This window comes from Urocitellus parryii, chromosome 8 (genome assembly GCF_045843805.1).
Source record: "Urocitellus parryii isolate mUroPar1 chromosome 8, mUroPar1.hap1, whole genome shotgun sequence".
Taxonomy (NCBI): Eukaryota; Metazoa; Chordata; class Mammalia; order Rodentia; family Sciuridae; genus Urocitellus; species Urocitellus parryii.
The window spans coordinates 83614351-83635887 of NC_135538.1; the positions used below are offsets into that span (position 1 = coordinate 83614351).

A 21537-nucleotide genomic window follows, 5' to 3' on the forward strand; every position below is an offset into this window, starting at 1 on the left:
GTGGGGGAGAACGGTATATAAGTGCCGTAGTCGCCCTGAACGTTCTTTTTCGCAACGGGTTTGCCGCCAGAACACAGGTGAGCTCCGGGTGTGGCTTCCGCGGGCCTGGCCGCCTTCAGTGGGTTGAGGCCCTCGCGTGCTTTCTCTACCGCCATGCTACTGGGCCACTTTACGAGGTTCTTACCCCGAATTTCGGGTTATTTGGGGGTTGGGAGAGTTCGAGGTCTTGAGATTTTTTTCAAGAATCCCTTCGCCTCGTGCTTGGGTTGAGGCCTGGCTGGGGCGCCCGGGCCGCCGCGTGCGAATGCGGTCGCACCTTACCGTCCAGTGCCCGCCAGCTGCCCAGTTTTAAGGCTTAAGTTTCCACGTGAGTCGTTGGGGCCTTTTTGTCTGCCGAGAGTGTCCTGCTGGTCCTGTGTGGGTCCGAGTCTCCACGGGCTCGTCGTCCGGTTCTTGGTCGTGGGGCGGCGGCGGGCCCGCCCGTCGGGCGCACATGTCCAGCCGGGCCTCGGGGAGGCGAGGCGGGGCCCTGCGAGGCGGCGGTCGTGGGCTCGGAGGAGCGGGCCGGTCGGGCCGGGTGCCCGGCCTCTGGCTCAGGTCGCCCCACCCTGGGCGGCGAGGCCGGCCCGCTCGGCACCAGTTGCGTGCGCGGAAAGATGGCCGCTCCGGCCCTGTTGCAGGGAGCTCAAAATGGAGGACGCGGCCGCCCGGGAGAGCGGGCGGGTGAGTCACCCACACAAAGGAAAAGGGCTTTTCCCTCCTTGGCCGCTGCTTCCTGTGACCCCGCGGCGTACCGGGCGCCGTCCAGGCACCTTTATTTTGTCTCCCAGCCTTTGGAACTCAGCTTCTTTGGGCTGGGGGAGGGGACTTCTGCGCGATGGAGTTTCCTCACACTTAGTGGGTGGAGACTGAAGAGTTCGGCCAGCCTGGCACTGGATGTAATTCTCCCTGGAATTTGCCCTTTTGAGTTTGGACCAAGGGTTACCCTCAACCTTCTCGGACAGTAGTTCAAAGGTGCTGTTTTTAATCCTTAAATATCATTTTAGGTGTCGTGAAAACCACCGCTAAATCAAAGCCAAAATGGGAAAGGAAAAGACTCACATCAACATCGTTGTCATTGGACACGTAGATTCGGGCAAGTCTACCACTACTGGCCATCTGATCTACAAATGTGGTGGGATCGACAAAAGAACCATTGAAAAATTTGAGAAGGAAGCTGCTGAGGCAAGTACAATAGCAAGAAGGGAAAATGTTAAAATACTGTTAGAAGTGTTTTAGAAGTGGAGTTAAATTTTCTTTTTTGTTAAAGTTCTTAATTGCTTAGCTTTGTTCTGACAGTGTAGAGTCAACTAATTGCTTAGCTTTGTTCTGACAGTGTAGAGTCAACAAAGGCTATAGATTGGAAAACGGAACCATTTGTGCAAAATAGTGGGGGCATGGAATTTCAACTTGGTTGGTTTTCCTAACTACGTAATTCTAAATCATTACAGATGGGAAAGGGCTCCTTCAAGTATGCCTGGGTCTTGGATAAACTGAAAGCTGAACGTGAGCGTGGTATCACCATTGACATCTCCCTGTGGAAATTTGAGACCAGCAAGTATTATGTGACTATCATTGATGCCCCAGGACACAGAGACTTTATCAAAAACATGATTACAGGCACATCTCAGGTACGTGGGATGGAACAACTAAATGACTAAAAAAACAACTAGAACTGGGGTCTTAGATTGTGAGGACAATTTTTTATTAACATGTTTTTTTTCCCCAAAGGCTGACTGTGCTGTCCTGATTGTTGCTGCTGGCGTTGGTGAATTTGAAGCTGGTATCTCCAAGAATGGGCAGACCCGTGAGCATGCCCTTCTGGCCTACACACTGGGTGTGAAACAACTAATCGTTGGTGTTAACAAAATGGATTCCACTGAGCCACCCTACAGTCAGAAGAGATATGAGGAAATCGTCAAGGAAGTCAGCACCTACATTAAGAAAATTGGCTACAACCCTGACACAGTAGCATTTGTGCCAATTTCTGGTTGGAATGGTGACAACATGTTGGAGCCAAGTGCTAATGTAAGTGATTTTTTTTCCAAGACATGCTTTAAAAGAAAACTTACTGGCAAGTTGATAGTAACATTAATAGGCAATTTTGTGTTTTAGATGCCTTGGTTCAAGGGATGGAAAGTCACCCGTAAAGATGGCAGTGCCAGTGGAACCACATTGCTTGAAGCTTTAGATTGCATCCTGCCACCAACTCGTCCAACTGACAAGCCTTTGCGTCTGCCCCTCCAGGATGTCTACAAAATTGGTGGTAAGTTGGATATTAATACAATGTCATAGCCTTAGTTTCTGATAGGCACAATACCTTTGCCTTTTCAGGCAGAATGTATTTGATACTATGCTATAACTTTAGGTATTGGTACTGTCCCTGTGGGCCGAGTGGAGACTGGTGTTCTCAAGCCTGGCATGGTGGTCACCTTTGCTCCAGTCAATGTCACAACTGAAGTAAAGTCTGTTGAAATGCACCATGAAGCTCTGAGTGAAGCTCTTCCTGGAGACAACGTGGGCTTCAATGTCAAGAACGTGTCTGTCAAAGATGTTCGCCGTGGCAATGTTGCTGGTGACAGCAAAAATGACCCACCAATGGAAGCAGCTGGTTTCACTGCTCAGGTAACAAAGATAAAAACGTGGCACTTCTATCCTGAATAGAGCCTGAAGTCTTTTGAGATGCATTAAATTACATTATCTTCTCCCCAAGGTGATTATCCTGAACCATCCAGGCCAAATCAGTGCTGGCTATGCTCCTGTACTGGATTGTCACACAGCTCACATTGCTTGCAAGTTTGCCGAGCTGAAAGAAAAGATTGATCGCCGCTCTGGTAAGAAGCTGGAAGATGGCCCTAAATTCTTGAAATCTGGTGATGCTGCCATCGTTGACATGGTTCCAGGAAAGCCCATGTGTGTTGAGAGCTTCTCTGACTATCCTCCTCTGGGTAAGAAAGACCTAAGTACAATTAGAAAAATTGCATTAGAAAACACAAATTGCTCCTTTGTGTTTCTCATGGTAATACCAAATTTCTTTTATAGGTCGTTTTGCTGTTCGTGATATGAGGCAGACGGTTGCTGTGGGTGTCATCAAAGCAGTGGACAAGAAGGCTGCTGGAGCTGGCAAGGTCACCAAGTCTGCCCAGAAAGCTCAGAAGGCTAAATGAATATTACCCCTAATACCTGCCACCCCAGTCTTAATCAGTGGTGGAAGAACGGTCTCAGAACTGTTTGTCTCAATTGGCCATTTAAGTTTAATAGTAAAAGACTGGTTAATGATAACAATGCATCGTAAAACCTTCAGAAGGAAAGGAAAATGTTTTGTGGACCATTTTGTTTTTTTGTGTGTGGCAGTTTTAAGTTATTAGTTTTTAAAATCAGTACTTTTTAATGGAAACAACTTGACCAAAAATCTGTCACAGAATTTTGAGACCCATTAAAACAAAGTTTAATGAGAAACCTGTGTCTTCTTTGGTCAACATGAACTTATACAAATGCAAGAGTTCCTCAACCTATTTGTGGTGTTGAGAATCTGTTAACTTTATAAGTATGATTAAGTTTTCTGGTTGGGAATTTAGTTAAGGGAAACTGGGAGGGATCTTCAAGTACCTAGTGAATATCTGGGAGGGGTGTATTGATTACAACACTTGGTTAGGGTAGAAAAATAACTTTGTAATTTACTTTAGAGGACCAAATCCTGTAATATTAAAGGCTGTTACTTCTGAAATTTTGTGTAGCTCCATTAATACTAAATAATATATTGATAATCTTTTTAAGTTTTCTATTGAAACGTACTTTTACATTTGTAAGCATTGGAGTAGTTAAGTGAGGATTATTAAAATAGTATGAAGAACTGGATTTTCAATAGGAAATTTTATCTAAGCAGCAAGGTTGGGTAACATTAACAGGCCAGAGGCTAACCCACAGTTTGAAGAGGCACAGTTACAAATCTGAGTAGGGTGAGCTAACTTCAAAAAGGTGATACAGGCTTGGGCAGGGTAATTGGTAATACTGGCAGTGCAAACGGTTAGGTAGGAAAAAAGCCTCTTCATCGTTTAAATTTCTAGTTTGGATCAGTTGGTAAATGTGAGCATTTGAATAGTTGAAACACTTGCCATGAACTTTTAACTGTAAACCTGTACATAGAATTTTTTAACAGTACATGTAGTTTTTAACAGTAATCCTGAAAATGGAAGAGTTTCTCCTAAAAGATTCTTGGGCTGGGGATGCTTGGTTGTAGAACATGAGCTTGGCATATATGAGGCCCTAAGTAACATCAGGACTGCAAAATTATGAATTGGGATTGTAAACGCCAAGCTACTGCACATGTTGGGCGACCTTTGGGCTAAATATCCCTATTGAAGACAAGTTGGTGATCATTCTTAAGCCTCCTAAGTAGCTAGTTAATGAAAAACAGCCACCATGTCCTACAAAGTTTTGGTTCCAGCCTGGGAAGATGGACAAGATACATAAGATGTAAATTTTATAAGGCTCATCTATGTATGGCGAGTTGGTTTTAAATTCTGATTCAAAACACTCGTGTCTGGTAAACTGTCTTAGGTCAGTTCAAAGGATTATTACCCTGTTGAAGTGCCAGAACCATAAACATCCTACTACTAGTCTGATAGAAAAGGAATATACCCGAGTTAGAAGGTGAGTAAAATGTCAACTTGGTACAGTGAGATAGGCTTTGAACACTCATCAGTTTCATAGGGTTTGATTTGCTTGTTTATAGATGTTTGACCAATAAATGACAACCAATAAAATGAGGTTCATCAAGTGATGACTTCCACTCCCCAAGACTTAGCCACCTGGAAAATGCCACCATAGAGGCAGGAAGGAGAGGAGTAAACCAGTCAGCTTTGGTTTAGCCAGTTGTATACTGAGGTTCACTTCCTCTGAAACCCTCTATGTGAATGTATAAGATAATTACTTGGTTTGAGCACCATCTACTGGCAGTTGATAAATTGGCTTAAAGCAGTAAATGAAATTTTGGCTAGCGATCAAGTAGCATACTTTTTCTACATATTTGAGAATAGACAAAAATTAGGTTGACCAGCTGTTTAGTAACTTCACTGAAATTTGCCCCCAGAGAATTTGGTATGATTTTAGAACATGAAATGTGAGCATGTTCTGGTTTGGGAGTTAAACAGATTGCCATTAAGGCACACCTCCTTTGTTTATGTAATTATTATTTTTTTTTGGCAGTACTATGGCTCTACGTGTACTTTACCACTTTTTCCTACATGCCCTACCAACCCTTAAGTTTGATTCAATTCCCAGCACCAAAAAAAAAAAAAGTTTGAGACAGTTTCAGGAAAGTTGCCCAGGCTTGAACTTGATCCTTCTGCTATAGTAGGAGATCCAAAATTACTTGGGTTTTGCCAGGTCAGAACTCAAAAAAAACTATTCCCACACTAATACTGCCTTATAGCCTTATAAATATGTGCATCAGGTCTCAATTTTGACCAAAGAACTCTGCTTGTTCTGTGGGACACAATTTGTTCTGAATTAACATCAGCCCAGTCTTTCTGCAAAGAACATTGACAGCTTGTCAGAATTTAAAGCACTGAAGCGGGCTGGGTTTGGTAGTGCTGAAGGAGGTTTTTAATGTTTTTTTTTTTTTTTCCTTTGTCCAGCCCTTTTTAATTTATTTAGAGATGTTAAGTGCCTTGCTAATCTGCTGAGGCTGCCTTTGAACTCATGATCCTCCTGCCTCAGCCTCCCTAGTTGCTGGGATTAGAGGCGTGCACCACTGTTCCTCACTTGTTAACATGATCTTAATGTTTCAAACAAGATTTTAAGGGAGTATTACTACTTTCACTGTGGTAATTCTAAAATGTTTTGTCCCTTATTCTGATTATTTGCAGCTTCAAAAACTCAAGTTCCCCACAGTTCTAGAACATTACTAAAATCAAGTTTGCCATATGCCTATAATTCCAATGGCTTGGAAGGCTGAGGCAGGAGGACTACAAATTCAAAACTAGCCTCAGCGCGCACACACACACACACACACACACACACACACACACACACACAGCTAAACTCACCTTAGGTTTTTTTTTTTTAGTATTTGATACCTAAATTTTCCTTTTATATGACAAAAATTGTAAGTTGTCCACAGCATTTGTTGTAGGAAAGCATCTTGAAGATGATCAGTTGTCAAAATAGGAGGCTAAGTTTGATGTGGCATTGAGATTATAGAAGCAAAAACTTTTTCACAAGCACAAAAAATATCAATTTTGCACATTATCTGGGCACTGATTTTACCCAACAAAAGCAATTGACTGCTTAAATGGTGAAGAGTTTGTGATTTTTTCAATGATTTTCTGTATGGTACAATACTGCTGATTACTGGTGACGAGTTCTGCTCCTCACGTGTTGAAAGTATAACATTAGAGAATTAGAGAAGCATGCTGAGCCAAGCATATAAAGCAGTGTTGATTTAAAAAGGGGTAACATAGACTTCTCCCAGGAGGGAAAAGGGGGCCATAGCTGGTATCCTGGTATCCCAAGAAGCGAGGCTCTTCTGCCTTTTTATAGGTGTTAGGCTTCCTTTGTTCTCCTGCTCTCTTCCCCTTATCTCTCTCCTTCCTGCATACATATGTGACTAGGCCCAGAAGATGCTTGGAGGGATGGCCAAAAGATGAGAAGCAGATGGATGGGGGAAGGGCTGGATGGAGCAGCCCAGGACACATTAATAACTTTATAGGGAGGAACAATTCCTGGGACAGGTTGACCTAGCAACAGGTTTGAGCAGGGGCAAGTTATCTAGATAAGGGTGAGGGAAGGCCTCTGAAGGAATTAACATTTCAATTTCTCCATTCTCTGGATCTGACTCTTGCCTATCTGCCTAATTCTGGTTTCAGTATGTAAAAATCCTAGAGAATATTACAAATATTTTGGTTTTAGTTTCATTAAAATTATTAGCTGGGTGTGGTGGCACTTGCTGATGGTCCTAGCTACTGATGCAGGAGGATCAATTGAGCCCAGGAGTTTAAGGCCAGCCTGAATGAGACTCAGTTTCAAAATAAAATTATTTACATTAGTAACCTTTTCTGCTGAACTGAGCACTGAGGTGATGCCAAAGCAAGCTTCTGGCCAGAGTTATAATTCTTGAAATGGGGAACTCTTCAGAACAAGGGTCATAACCAACAACCTGAGTGTCAAAAGATGACCTTCCAGATATTTTAGATTGGTCGTATTAGTTCCTTTGTCATCATGGAAAGCTGCAGAAATAAATCCCTCTAAGAATTAAACTTGCATTCTGCAGTTATAACCAGTATACTGATGGGAGTGAACAGCATGAGTTTCTATGATGGGTAGTAGAAAGGATGCTCTCATATCGGAGAAGAGGGAGGAATAACATCCCTCACCCAGCCTTTTATTTTCCTGAAGGTTTTCTTTTTTATTTTTATAGAGGAGGAAAAGTTTGAGGGCTCACAGTTTCAGAGGTCTAAGTCCACAAAAGGCTGGCTCCATTCCTCAGGGCTTCAGGTGAGGCAGAACAACATGGCAGAAGAGTGGCAGAGGGAAGCAGCTCACATCATGATCAGAAAGCAGAGACTCCACTCCTCAGATACAAATATATACCTAAAGCCACACCCCCATTCCCACCTCCTCAGGCCACACCCTATCATTTCAGTTACCACTCAGTTAATCCCTATCAGGGGATTAAATCACTGATTGGGTTAAGACTCTTACAACACAATAATTTCTCCTCTGAACCTTCTTCCATTGTCTCACGTGAACTTTTGGGGGACACCTCACATCCAAAACAAAACACCTTTGTTCTAAGTCTCATGCCAGTTTGAGATGTTCTCAGAAATAATTTCTTCCTGAAATATTTCATCTGTTTTTTCATAACTCTGTTCCATTCCCTTTTTACTTCCAAAACCATATGTGATCTTTTACCTATCATTGTTTAGGTGGCATCAAAGTCATTTCCATAATTTGCAAGTCTCTGGGAATTTCCATGAGACTTGCAAACTAGAATTGAAGTATAACTCAAATATATTGCTCTGAGTACCAATTTAGAAGTGGAAAATGATTTAACTTTAGGAAACTGCTACCTGACTACTGAATTGTTTAACTTCTTATCAAATGGGAATCTCAGAGAAACAATATATATTTTATTGTTTCCTAAAAAGCAGTTGTGCTTTAACCCAATGTTTACCACTAGTTATAAGCAAGATGAAATGACTAGAAGGAAAACTGACATCTACTTTGGACTGTTTTTAGCACTTCATGGATAGTTAAGCGTTTAGAGTTCAGTCTCTATGGGAGATATGACAACAAAGAATTTTAATGTTGTAGTAATTCTGTCCCTAAGTATGCAAAAGAATACTAGAAAATTTGAATAAGCAAGAGATTCAAATTGTCCCCAATTTTTATTAAGATAGTTCTATGTACTGAATTTCTTTTTTTATACTGGAAGCTGAATGCAAGGCCTTGCATGTAAGCTCTCTACCATGAGCTACATCCCCAGCCCTTTTTCTTTTTTAAAATTTATTTATTTATTTGGGGGAGGGAACCAGGGATTGAACTCAGGGGCACTTGACCACTAAGCCATATTCCCAGCCCTATTTTGTATTTTATTTAGAGACAGGGTCTTAGTGCCTCACTTTTGCAGAGGCTGGATTTGAACTCTCGATCCTCCTACATCAGTGTTCCGAGACTCTGAGATTACAGGCCTGTGCCTTTTTGAGATAGGAACTTGCTAAATTGCCCAAGAAGGCCTTGAACTTGCCATCTTTTTGCCTCAGTATCCTGAATAGCTGTAATATTACAGGCATGCATGCACCACTGTAACCTGCCTAAAATTCATCCTTTAAAAATATGTAGTTCTACTGGGCATGGCAATATATGCCTATAATCCCAGTGCTTTGAAAGGCTAAGGCAGGAGGATCCCAAATTTAAAGGCAGCCTCAGCATTCCAGGGAGGCCCTGTCTCAAAATATAAAAAGGGGTAAGGATGTGACTCTGGTTAAACATCCTTGGGTTCAATCCCTGGTACCACAATAAATTAATAATAAAAATATATAGTTCCGTAAATTCTCACAAATGAATACAGTTAACCACAAAATACAGAAATCATGTCACCACTACAAAATTCCTATATCCATTTGTAGTCAACCCCCTGTTATCAGCTCTTTGTAACCACTGATATATTTTTTGTCCTTGTAACTGTTTTACAGGGATGTCCTAAAACTGGACATCTAAGTAATATAGGCTTTGAGACTGGCTTCTTTCATTTAGTAGGATACACTTAAGATTTATCCATTTTGCATATATCAGAAATCTGTTCCTTTTTAATGGATGTATGTCAGTTTGTGTGTCTGTTTTCAGCTGAGGGACATCTGGTTTTCTTTCTGTTTGGGACAATTATGAATAAAGCTGCTATAGGTTTATGTGTAACATACATTTTCATTTTACTTGCATGAATTCCTAGAAATGGGACTGCTGGGTTGTATGGCAAATGTTATTTATATTTATAAAAACTGCCCAACTATTTTTCCAAAGTGGTTAAACCATTTAGTAGTTAAGAGATTAATGTGTATGTGTGGTACTAGGAATTGAATCCAGGGCCTCTCACATGCCACGCAAGTGCTCTACCACTGAACTACATGCCCTCCATCCTCTTTTTCCCCTTTTCTTTCCTTCCCTTTCTTTCTTCCTTCCTTTTCCTTCCGCCTCCCTCCCTCCTTTCTGTTTCTCTTTCTTTTTTGACAGGTCTTGCTTAATTGCTCAGATTGGTCTGGAGTTCTACCATCCTCCAATCTCAGCCTCCTGAGTAGCTTGGATTACAGGTGTGTGTCACAGGGCAGGCCCCGCTAAGAGATTGTTTTTTTTTAAGAGAGAATTTTTTAATATTTATTTTTTAGTTTTCGGCGGACACAACATCTTTATTTGTATGTGGTGCTGAGGATCGAACCCGGGCCGCACCCAGGCCACACACATGCCAGGCGAGCGCGCTACCGCTTGAGCCACATCCCCAGCCCGAGATTAATTGTTTAAAGAAGAGAAACAATAAAACTAAATGAGTGTTACACTGAAGTTATATAGGATAGTGAAGCAATATTTTGTTTGAAAGTACTGTGCCTACTATGTTGCCAGACACCATTCTAGGCATAGAGGATAGAGCTGTGAATAAAGTCTACACAGTTCTTGCCCTGAGTTTCTAGTTGGTAGGGGAGATAGTCAATGAATACAAGTAGGTGGTTTGAACTTGTGATGATGCTATAAAGGAAAAGAGACTCTGAGGAAGAAGAGTAAAAGGGACATAATTTAGACTGGCCAGAGAAGGTTATTTGTCATGAATAGCTGAGACTTGGAGGAGAAGTCAGTACTGAAGAATGTGAAAACACTGTACTATTATATATATATATATATATATATATATATATATATAGTACTGGGCACTGAATTGAGGGGTGCTTTACTTCTGAAGCCTCCAAGTGTATGCTTGGCAAGAGTTTTACCACTGAGCTACATCTCTAGCCCTTTTTATCTTTTTTTATTTTGAGGCAGAGCCTTGCTAAATTGCCCAGGCTGGTCTCAAACTTGTGATCCTCCTATCTCAGCCTCCTGAGCTGATGGTGTGCACCACTATGCCCAGTTTGTACTTTAGTTAACTATTTTTTTTTTTTTTGAGGAGGGGTACCAGGGATTGAACCCAGGGATGCTTAACAACTGAGCCACATCCCCAGTCCTTTTAAATATTTTATTCAGAGACATGGTTTCGCTGAGTTGCTTTAGGGCCTTGCTAAATTGCTGAGGCTGGCTTTGAAATTGCAATCCTCTTGCATTAGCCTCCTGGGTGGCTGGGATTATAGGCATCCATCATCATGCCTAGTTATACTATTTTTTAAACACATCTCATCTCAGAATACATGAGGCATTCTTTGGCCTCATGACAGAATCAGAAAATTTGATTAGAAGAAAACTAAAATGTTTTAATCTATTCAAATCAACCTTGAATATATTCACTGAAATCTTTTTTCTTAAATTTCTTCTTAGATGTTTATGTCATACATTGAAGGGCACATATATCTCATTTTATCCTCACAACCACCTTTGTTGGGGGCAGGTATACCCATGGTACAGGTGTCACACTGAAGCATGGAGAGGTTAAGTATGAGGAGTTACCTTCTCCTAAAACATTGCATCAATAAATGGATTTTTTCCCTTAACAGGTAATTTTGTTTTCTGGTCACTTCCAATCATTTTACCTAGGCTATTTTCTTCAAATGACTTCATTTCCTTTTCCACAGTGTCACTAACTGATATCCTTAGATTTGTGTTAAATACTTTCAGTTCCTATAGCTGTTTCTTAATCTTAGGTCACATGGCTTCTAAATTCTTCCCTTGCTGTTTTCCTTTCCAGAGTTTATAGTTTCTAATGCATTTTCACCAATATAAACATATGTAGCTGTAGATGCAATAAAATATTTGTTTCTTCAGTGCTGGGGAATGAACACAGACCTCCTGCATGCTAGGCAAGTCCTCTACCACTGAATTACATCTCCAGCCCAAGACTTTTAAGTTTTAAAAAAATTATTATAAAAAATTCTTGGGGGCTGGGATTGGGGCTCATCAGTAGAGCACTTGCCTAGCACTTTTGAGGCCCTGAGCCACAATAGCCACAATCTGATCCTCAGCACCACATAAAAGTAAAATAAAGATATTGTGTCCAACTACAACTAAAAAATACATATTAAAAAAAATTCTTAGTTTGAGGAATACCTAGATGTAAAAGAAATCCCATTGTATTGGATTTTTCCCATGAGAGTATATGCTATTCAGATTAGTGTTTTTCAAACATTTGATTATGATCCACAATAACAATTATTACTGCAACCTAGTCACACAAACTATTTCATTGCAGTGTTTTCCAAATTGCAAATACTGCCAGTTATAATATAAGATGCCATCGATTATAGAACACACCATTTATTTTTTTCAACTTCTTCTATATTTAACCCTTTAAAGTGAAACAAAACATTTAAAGCATATTGAACAAAATGTTAACTTAAAAAAAATTATTTGGGGGAATACTGTGGATTTAACCCAGGGGTACTTAACCATATGAGCCACATCCCCAAACCCCCTTCCCACCCCTTTTTTTTTTGTTGTTGTTGCTGGGAATTGAACCCAGGGCATTGTACATCCGAGGCAAGCATTGTACCAACTGAGCTATATTTGTAGCCCCTCCTCAACCCCTTTTTAATTTTGTATTTTGAGACAGGCTTTTACTAAATTGTTTAAGCCTTGCTACATTGTTGAGGCTGACCTCAAATCTGCATTCCTCCTGCCTCAACCTCCGAACCACTGGGATTACAGGTGTGCATCACTGTGCTCAGCAAATGTTAATATTTGTTCGTGTATGTTCATTATATTTCTTTATACTTTTTTTGTGTTTAAAATATTTCATATTTTAAAAGTACTAGAGATTAAAAACAAAAAGTTCTGAATTCTCATGCTTGCTATGGAATGGGGTTGGGTGGTCATCTATTCGCTTTTTTTTTGGTGGCGGGGGAGGGGCAGTCTACCAGGGATGCTTAACCACAGAACACACCCCCAGCCTTTTTGTATTTTATTTAGAGACAGGGTCTCACTGAGTTGCTTAGAGCAATGCTGTTGCTGAGGCTGGCTTTGAACTTGTGATCCTCCTATCTTAGCCTCTGGAGCTGCTGGGATTACAGGTGGGCACCACCACATCAGGCATGGGCATCTATTCTCTAAAGTACCGTGATAGTTTTCCAGGGACTGTCATGAATATGTTATCTTTTTCAATAAAAAGATTCAGACCAGGCCAGGCAAATGATGTTATCAGGGACATTACCTTTATCTCAGCTAGGACACATCAAAACAGAGAAAAATTTGTAAATATAATTTGTGTTTGAATTACTAAATAAAAATGTCAGACAATAGTACAATAGTACCTGTGACAAAAAAAAATTTCATGATCTACTAATGAACAGTAGCCTGCAGTTTGGAAAATATTGATTTGGGTCAGTTAAAGTCAAATAAAGTCTGGATGTGGCTCAGTGGCAGAGTGCTTGCCTAGTAAGTGTGAGGCACTGGGTTCAATTCTCAGCACCACGTATAAGTAAATGAAATAAAGGTCCATCTACACATGAAAAAATATTTTTAAAAAATTTTAAAAAACTCAAATGAGATTCTAGGTCAAAATAACTGCACATTTTTCCTTTGGCATGGAACGTAGGGTCTCAACACCTATTCAGGCATTCAAGCAGTCCCAAAGCTTACATTTGAAAAAAAAATTGGTGTTGCCCATAAACTGTCACAGCCCACCTTTTGTTGGAAGATGAAATAAATGGCTTTCTTTTAGAAATAATTTTTTTTCTTTTCTTTTTTTTTTTGAAATGCGGATTAAACCTTGGGACACTTTACCATGAGCAATACTGTGGTCCTTTTTATTTTTCATGTTGAGACAGGGTTTCACTAAATTGTTGAGGATGGCCTCAAACTTGCAATCCTCCTGTCTTAACTTCCTACATCACTGGAATTACAGTTATGTGCCACCAAGCCTGATCTAGACTTGAATTTTTATAACAATGTGAATTTGACTTTCTGTACAACTGAAGCTCTAGTACATCAATCAATAACACAGATTATTTATATTCTACGTTGTTGAGCCAGCACACACTGTTAAATTAATTGCATCTAGTCTTTGCTTTTGGCATAAAGTACTTTTTGGCATAAATGGATATTTAAGGAAGTAAGCTAGTGATTCTTACAGTTGGCTGGACATCAGAATAATTTATACAGTTTGTTAAACATAGATTCCAAGTCCTTCCCAGGCCAGCTGAATCAGAATTGTTGGGATAAAGCTTGACCATCCTACTTTTTTTTTGCAAACGATTGTGAATTCTGATGTCTGATGTGCAACCAGGATTGAGAGTCATTGCTCAAGAGTCTGCCAACCATACATTCTATTATTATTATTATTTTAAGTACTGGGAATTGAACTCAGAGGCACTGAACCATTAAGCCACATCCCCAGTCCTATTTTGTATTTTATTTATTTATTTATTTTTAATATTTTTTTTTTTCAGTTTTCGGTGGACACAACACCTTTGTTTGTATGTGATGCTGAGGATCAAACCCGGGCTGCACGCATGCCAGGCGAGCGCGCTACCGATTGAGCCACATCTCCAGCCCCTTGTATTTTATTTAGAGACAGACAGGATCTCACTTTTGCTGAGGCTGGCCTTTTGAACTTGTGATCTTCCTGCCTCAGCTTCTAGAGCCACTGGGATTATAGGAATGTGCCATTGCACCAAGGCCCTTTTATTTTTAAAACAGGGTCTTGCTAAATTGCCTGGTGGTCTTGGAACTTTAAATCCTCTTGCCTCTGCCCCCTGGGCAGCTGCGATTTCAGGTGTGTTCTACCACGTCTAGCTGGCAGGAGCTACTTAGTTACTAAGGAAGGTACAGTTTATGTGATAAATTTCTTAGATTTCAGTAATTAGAAAAAAATTTTCCCCAGTTCCCTTGAAATAGAGGGAACTATATTACTGCCAGGAAGTTCAGAGCTGTTAATATATAAGTGTAATTTGCCTTTTCCTAAGCTGATGTTTACTCTTGAACTGTTCTGATTTACTTCAAAATGTCTTAATTATGTTCTATGAAAAAAGAAAGGGATAAATTACCAATTAATAAATGAAACAGGTTCAGTGGCATTAAATATATTCAATTTGTAGAAATATCAGTATCAACAATCTCCAGAACTATTCAATTTGTAAAACTGACACTGTATCCATTAAACATTAATTCCCCATTTCCTTTCCCCAAAGACTCTAGCAACTACCATTGTATTTTGTCTCTATGAACTCAAATACTCCAGGTAACTCATATAAGTGAAATCAAACTGTACGTGGGGATGAACCCCTATAATGTCAATGTCTTGATAGACTGAGGCAAGAGGATCCCTCAAAGCCAGCCTCAGCAAATTAGTGAGACCCTGTCCCAAAAATGAAAAATAAAAAGGGATAGGGATGTATGTCACTGGTTATGCACCCCTGGATCCAATCCCTAGTACCAAATTTTTATTTTTTTCCCTGCTCCTGTTGAAATGAACTCCAGTACCAGGCTTTTCCAACTAGCAGGCAGCATGCATGGCCTGTGGTAAATACAGGAAATCACAAATGTGACCAACTTTTGTTGGAAGCTGACTATTGTCAATAATGGGGGATTTTTATGAAGTAAATGGATTGACTAAAATTATGTTAGCTTATTATTTTATTTTATTTTTTTAAATATTTATTATTATTATTTTTTTTAGTTTTCAGTGGACACAACATCTTTGTTTGTATGTGGTGCTGAGGATCGAACCCCCGGGGCTGCACGCATGCCAGACAAGTGCGATACCGTTTGAGCCACATCCCCAGCCCCATATTTTTTTTTTAAATATTTATTTTTTAATTATAGTTGTGCACAAAAACTTTATTTTTATGTGGTGCTGAGGATTGAACCCAGGGCCTCGCACATGTTAGGTGAGTGTCCCTCCACTGAGCCACAACCCCAGCCCCAGACTATTTTTTCATAGTAGCACTTTTTGGCTACTAGCACCAGAATGTAGACTGTTTTATAATTTTAAAGAGGCTTCATTTTTTTTTTTTTTTTTCATAATAGGACATAGTCTACTACTGAAAGAGGTTTTACATTCTAAAGCAAATGGCATGGACTGGGGATGTGGCTCAAGCGGTAGCACGCTCGCCTGGCACGCGTGCGGCCCGGGTTCGATCCTCAGCACCACATACAAACAAAGATGTTGTGTCCGCCAATAACTAAAAAATAAAAAATAAATATATTTTTTAAAAATAATAATAAAAAATAAAGCAAATGGCATAACCAATAACCTAAAACAAACATTTTCCATCAAATATTTTTTCAATGAGTTAATATTGTAATGGATGTCACTACCACCCTGAAGTTCCTTTATACCTGTAGTGTCACTAGGCCAGGATTATGGCTGTCAAAGAGTTCCCAAAGCTGTTATTATATTGTTTAATTTTGCCCCACTCCCCATGGTACTGGGGATTAGACCTAGGTTCTCTCACATGCTCTAGCACTGAGTTACACCCCCAGCCTTTATATTCCATTTAATAGGCATCCGTTCACTACTTTTACACCTATATTTAACTTCTTAGAAAAGTTTAAAACAGTGATTTTACTTCTGAGCTAAACAGGCAGCACAAGATATTTTTAGTGTATATATACACACAATATGGTATTGAATTAATATTGTCTCAGTAATTATAATTTTGCCCCAAAGTAGCTACAATGACTAAAAGAAAACTTATAACCTTTTGAAATTATTAATCAAGGGGCTGGGGATGTGGCTCAAGCGGTAGCGCGCTCGTCTCGCATGCGTGCGACCCGGGTTCGATCCTCAGCACCACATACCAACAAAGATGTTGTGTCCGCCGAGAACTAAAAATTAAATATTAAAAATTCTCTCTCTCTCCTCTCTCACTCTCTCTTTAAAAAAAAAAAAAAAAAAAAAGAAATTATTAATCAAGGATCAAAAAGAATTCACCATTTGTAAATGATTAAGGATCGCAAATACTTTTTAATGGTTACTGATTTGCTTTGAACTTGTGATCCTCTTGCCTCAGCCTCCAAAGCCACTGGGATTACAGGTGTGTGCCACTGTGCCCGGCTAGTCTTCCTTAGCCAGGTTACCAAATAAGTTTCCACACTGTGGATGATAGGAACCAATGATGATTTCTAATCAATGCTCAAAAACTATTACTGATGAAAATTTCCTGAAGAAATACATAAATCTTAGAAATTAACTGATTCTGGATTTTTTTTTTTTTGGGGGGGGACACAGTACTGGGGATTGAACTCAGGTGCACTCCACCACCAAGCCACATCCCCAGTCCTATTTTGTATTTTATTTAGAGACAGGGTGTCACTGAGTTGCTCAGTGCCTTGCTTGTACCGAGGCTGGCTTTGAACTTACAATCCTCCCATCTCAGCCTCTTGAGCCACTGGGAATATAGGTGTGCATCACCATACAAGTCTGAATATTTTATGTAGTCTCAATTTTTAGCTCTAACAAATAGAGGGCTTTATTATTGCTTCCTAACCTAATATAATTAGGCAAAAGTTTGCTAACTTTCAAAACAAGTTAAAAATAAACCTTTCATTTGGATACTTTACAGTTAAAGTCCTTATGAGCAGACAGATCTGCAAGTTGAAGTTTCTGATGCATAATTTTGTATAGTTATATGAGTAGGCTGACTGTATTATAGCTCCTGAGAGAGTGTGAACTGTTGTTGACCATTTTTCTTTTAGAAACAACAACAAAAACACAATTATAATCTCTGTCCTCTTCATAAATTAATGACAAACCCATAAAAACCTACTAAGGCTATTTTCATGGGTATTAAAATCATTCTTATTTACTATTTATGGTCTTGTATAGGTTAAATTATTTACATACTCTTTAAAAGTCTTCTATGAATTGAAAGCTATAACTCTGTTTCTTGAAGTTTGTCTGTAACATGTAAGTATTCATCTGTTTGAGGCAGTTTATTCATAGCTCCCTGTCTTTGCTGAGTGGTCTTCACAAATCTGAGCAGATTGATGATAGCAGCAGGTGTCACTCCAGGTATGCGACTAGCAGCCCCAATCTAGGAAAGAAAACAAGAGAACTATAAGTTAATTATATCAAATCAAATTATCTTCCTCCTAACAACCTTAAAGTGTAGTCTATAAAAAATTTAGGGATTGAAATGGGGTCTGGCTATGTTAAAACTCCTGGGCTGAAGTAATCCTCCTGTCTAGCTTCCAAAGTAGCTGGGACTGCAGGCATGTACTACCATGCCCAGTTCCTTTTTTCAATAATCATTGTTTTTTTCTTTTCTTTCCTTTTGGTAGTGGGATTGAACCCAGGGCCTCATACATGCCAGGCAAGCACCATACTACTGTGTTATATCCCCAGCCCTTTTTATTTTTCATTTTTGGGACAGGGTCTTGATAATTTGCTGAGATTGGCTTTGAACTTGGAATTGTCCTGCCTCAGCATACCAAGACACTGGGATTACAGTTGTGTGCCACCATATCCGACTACAACCCTTTTTTATTATTTTACTTTGAGGCGGGGTCTTTGTTGCTCAGGATGGCCTTGAACTTGTGATCCTCTTGCCTTGGCCTCCTGAATAGTTGGGATTACATGCATATATAACTACATCTGGTAATAATCATTATCTTAATAGATCTGCAAAACAACCTTGTAAAGTTAAGAAATATGATTATTATTTGTTTTCACCTCAGAGAAGTTAAAATGATTTATACAAGTTCACAAAACTAACATGTTAGATTATCTACTTTTTTTATTCATTAAATTAAGAAAAATCGCAATAGAGTTCCTTTCTTAAAATACAGGTCCATCCTTAACTGAAATGCTGGAGGCCATAGGTTTTGGTACTAAAATGTAATATTATATATAAGGTAATATCCTCAATGGTGAATGTAGGTAACACCCTACAATTTTAGTCCCATTAATACTTTGGTAGTGTTTTTTTTTAGTTCTTCTTTTGCAGTACTGGGGATTGAATCTGTGGCCTTGCACAAGCTAGGCTAACACTACAAATATAGCCCTTTTTATTTTATTTTGAGACAAGATCTCATTAAGATCAACAGTATATTTTTATAGACAAATGTATGACTATTCATTCTAAGTGGTGAAAAGACCAAGTAGCTTCATCTCACTTATTAAATAAGTGTGGAGCAAAGTGGTTTTTTTTTTTTTTTTTTTTGAGAGAGAGAGAGAGAGAGAGAGAGAATTGTTTAATATTTATTTATTTTTTAGTTCTCTGACACAACATCTTTGTTTGTATGTGGTGCTGAGGATCAAACCCGGGCCGCACGCATGCATGCCAGGCAAGCGCGCTACCGCTTGAGCCACATTCCCAGCCCTTGTTTTGTTTTTGTACGGAGATGGAACCCAGGGCTTCAAGTATTCCAGGCAAGTGGTACACTCTGCACCTGTGGCAAACTTTTGTCAGAGCTTTTTGTATTTTTTTTTTTTAATATTTATTTACTTTTTAGTTTTCGGCGGACACATCTTTGTTTATATGTGGTGCTGGGGATCGAACCCGGGCCGCACACATGCCAGGCGAGCGCGCTACCGCTTGAGCCACATCTGCAGCCCCAAGCTTTTTGTATTCTGGACCTGAGACTAAGGAGCTGTAAACTCCTATGGTAAGTGCTGCCCGGTTGAACTTTCTGTGATGATGGAACTCTTCTGCAACATTTGCAGTGTAGTAATGAACTGTGCAATACGGTACAAATTAATGGCATGGCTCCTGGGCTCTTGAAATGTGGCTCATAAGACTGAAGAGCTAAATTTTAAATTTAATTAAATTAACATAAATGGCCACATTTGGCTAGCGGCTATCATGCTGGACACTGTAACCTATGAATACCCATAACCTAAAATCAATGAGAAGGGAGAGTTCTGGAATTTAAAGCCCATTTATCAAGTTTCCATGAAGTCTATTGCTAAGAATACCATATTATATTGATGAAATCACTCCTCCCAGTAAAAAATAGCCCCACCCCATTTGTTTATATACATCATAGTTCAGTAAAGAGCCTTTTTATTTTGTGAACCATTATGAAAAAATATACTGCCCAGGAAACTATGACATGCTATCAATTTTTTAAGACATAACCTAATCTAGAGATGATAATATGTGAAAAAAAGGGGCATCTCAGATGTCTTTAAACATTAGAATCCTTATAGCATAACAAAGTAGCTTTTTTATTTTATTTTTTAACTTTACTTCTGTTCTCTATTTTACACACACACACACACACACACACACACACACACAGACACAGACACACACACACACACACACCCAGTAAAGCTGAAGCACAGGGCAGGGAAACGGCTGACTCCCCTTTCTCCTATTTGCTTCTAAGGCAACACTATGGAACTCCAAGGGACGGATCAAGTAGTAATTTGAGAACCACTAAAACGTATTACATTTTAACATGGTAGTTTCCTTTAAGTCATGCACATGCACACACACACACACACACACACACACACACACAATTACACATATTTTTAAAAGATTAAAATACTAGCTCTTTATAACTTTTTCCTATTCCACTGCTTGCTTTCTTACCGTCTGTGGGCGACTGAAATGTAGTTTCTCTCGAACTTCATGGGACAAAGACACATCCCTGAGAGTCAAATAGTCTAGGTCTTTTGGCAGCTGGAGAGCTTCTTCTCGTTGAACTTCCTTTATTTCTTGTAGCTGATGGTTCAATACTGATTCATAAGTGGCTGGGGAACAAAATTAGAATTATATAAAAAAAGAATTATGTTATGTACTCAGATTATACTAATAACCTACATTTATATAGCCTTTTACCTTTTGTAAAGAGCTTTTGCAGTATCATCTCATTCAATACATCACAACACTGAGAGAGAGGTGGAGCAGATGAAGAAACTGAGGCTAAGATAAAGGGAGCATCTTGTGTGCTAACAACAAAATTCTGTCTAGCAGTTTAATGGATATCTTTTTATTTCAAATATGGAAAAAAATTTATTTTTATTTTTTTAGATAGACCTTTATTTTTTCATTCATTTATTTATATACAGTGCTGAGAACTGAATCTAGTGCCTCATACATGTTAGTCAAGTGCTATCCAACTGAGCCACAACTCCAGCCCTCAAAGATGGAAAATTAAGTTAAGAAATAATTTGTGCCAGTAGTGGTGGCACATGCCTGTAACCACAGTGACCAGGAAAGCTGACGCAGCACGATCACTGTTTGAAGCCAGCCTCAGCAACTTAGCAAAGCCCTAAGGAACCCTACAAGACCCTGTCCCAATATAAAAATAAAAAGGGCTGGAGATGTAACTCAGTGGCAAAGTAGCCCTAGGTTCAACCCAGTACAAAAAAAGAAAGAAAAAAAAAATGTTTTCCTGTCAGTGCAAATCTTGGTTGAAGCATTTACCTCAATAGGCTATGGGTTCAAATTCTAAGTCCTAATGGTAAGATATTTTTCTACAATGGTTCTCTGAATGACTTCCATATAAAACTATAATAGATTAATTATATTTTCTTGAAATACTGAAGGGATTGAATTCAGAGTATAGCACATGCTAGGGAAGTGCTTTATCACTGAGCTGTATCCCCAGCCTTTTAATTTTATTTTGAGACAAAGTCTCCCTAAGTTGCCCAGGCTAGCTTCAAACTTGTAAACCTCCTGAGTCAACCTCCTAAGTACCTGGGATTATGAGCCAGGTATATGCCACCATGCCTGCCTCCAAAACTATAATTTTTAAAGTAGAGCTTCTTAGTTGACAACACTTAACTTATTTAGCAGAAATGGAGATTGAACCTAGGGCCATGTATACTGTGCTATATTCCTGTACTTTTTATTAAATTTTTTTTTTTTTTTTTGGTACTGGGGATTGAACCCAGAGGTGCTTAGTAGT

At 39.4% G+C, this 21537-nt stretch overlaps 2 protein-coding genes across 2 annotated transcripts in view; one reads left to right on the forward strand and one right to left on the reverse strand.

The window, feature by feature from the left end:
• On the forward strand, positions 1-3481 carry Eef1a1 (eukaryotic translation elongation factor 1 alpha 1). Its single transcript, XM_077801648.1, has 8 exons — positions 1-77; positions 1047-1224; positions 1491-1670; positions 1771-2067; positions 2155-2305; positions 2408-2664; positions 2753-2987; positions 3082-3481. Exons 2-8 carry the CDS (start codon positions 1081-1083, stop codon positions 3204-3206), a joined length of 1389 nt encoding a protein of 462 aa, XP_077657774.1. The 5' UTR covers positions 1-77; positions 1047-1080; the 3' UTR covers positions 3207-3481.
• A 12440-nt stretch (positions 3482-15921) lies between these two features.
• Mto1 (mitochondrial tRNA translation optimization 1) overlaps positions 15922-21537 on the reverse strand; it is a 32788-nt gene continuing 27172 nt past the window's right edge. Inside the window, exons 11-12 of the mRNA XM_026391325.2 lie at positions 20217-20377; positions 15922-17708 (exon numbers count right to left, since the gene is read on the reverse strand). Of these exons, the coding sequence (XP_026247110.2) occupies positions 17547-17708; positions 20217-20377 (323 nt within the window). The 3' untranslated portion in view covers positions 15922-17546. The remainder of the gene's footprint in view (positions 17709-20216; positions 20378-21537) is intronic.

Excerpts from the sequence above, each read along its gene's own strand:
- Eef1a1 (XM_077801648.1), top strand. The coding sequence starts at position 1,081 with ATGGGAAAGGAAAAGACTCACATCAACATCGTTGTCATTGGACACGTA. Across the intron at positions 1,225-1,490 it reads TTGAGAAGGAAGCTGCTGAG|ATGGGAAAGGGCTCCTTCAA; the intron begins GCAAGTACAATA and ends AAATCATTACAG. Across the intron at positions 2,988-3,081 it reads CTCTGACTATCCTCCTCTGG|GTCGTTTTGCTGTTCGTGAT; the intron begins GTAAGAAAGACC and ends TTTCTTTTATAG.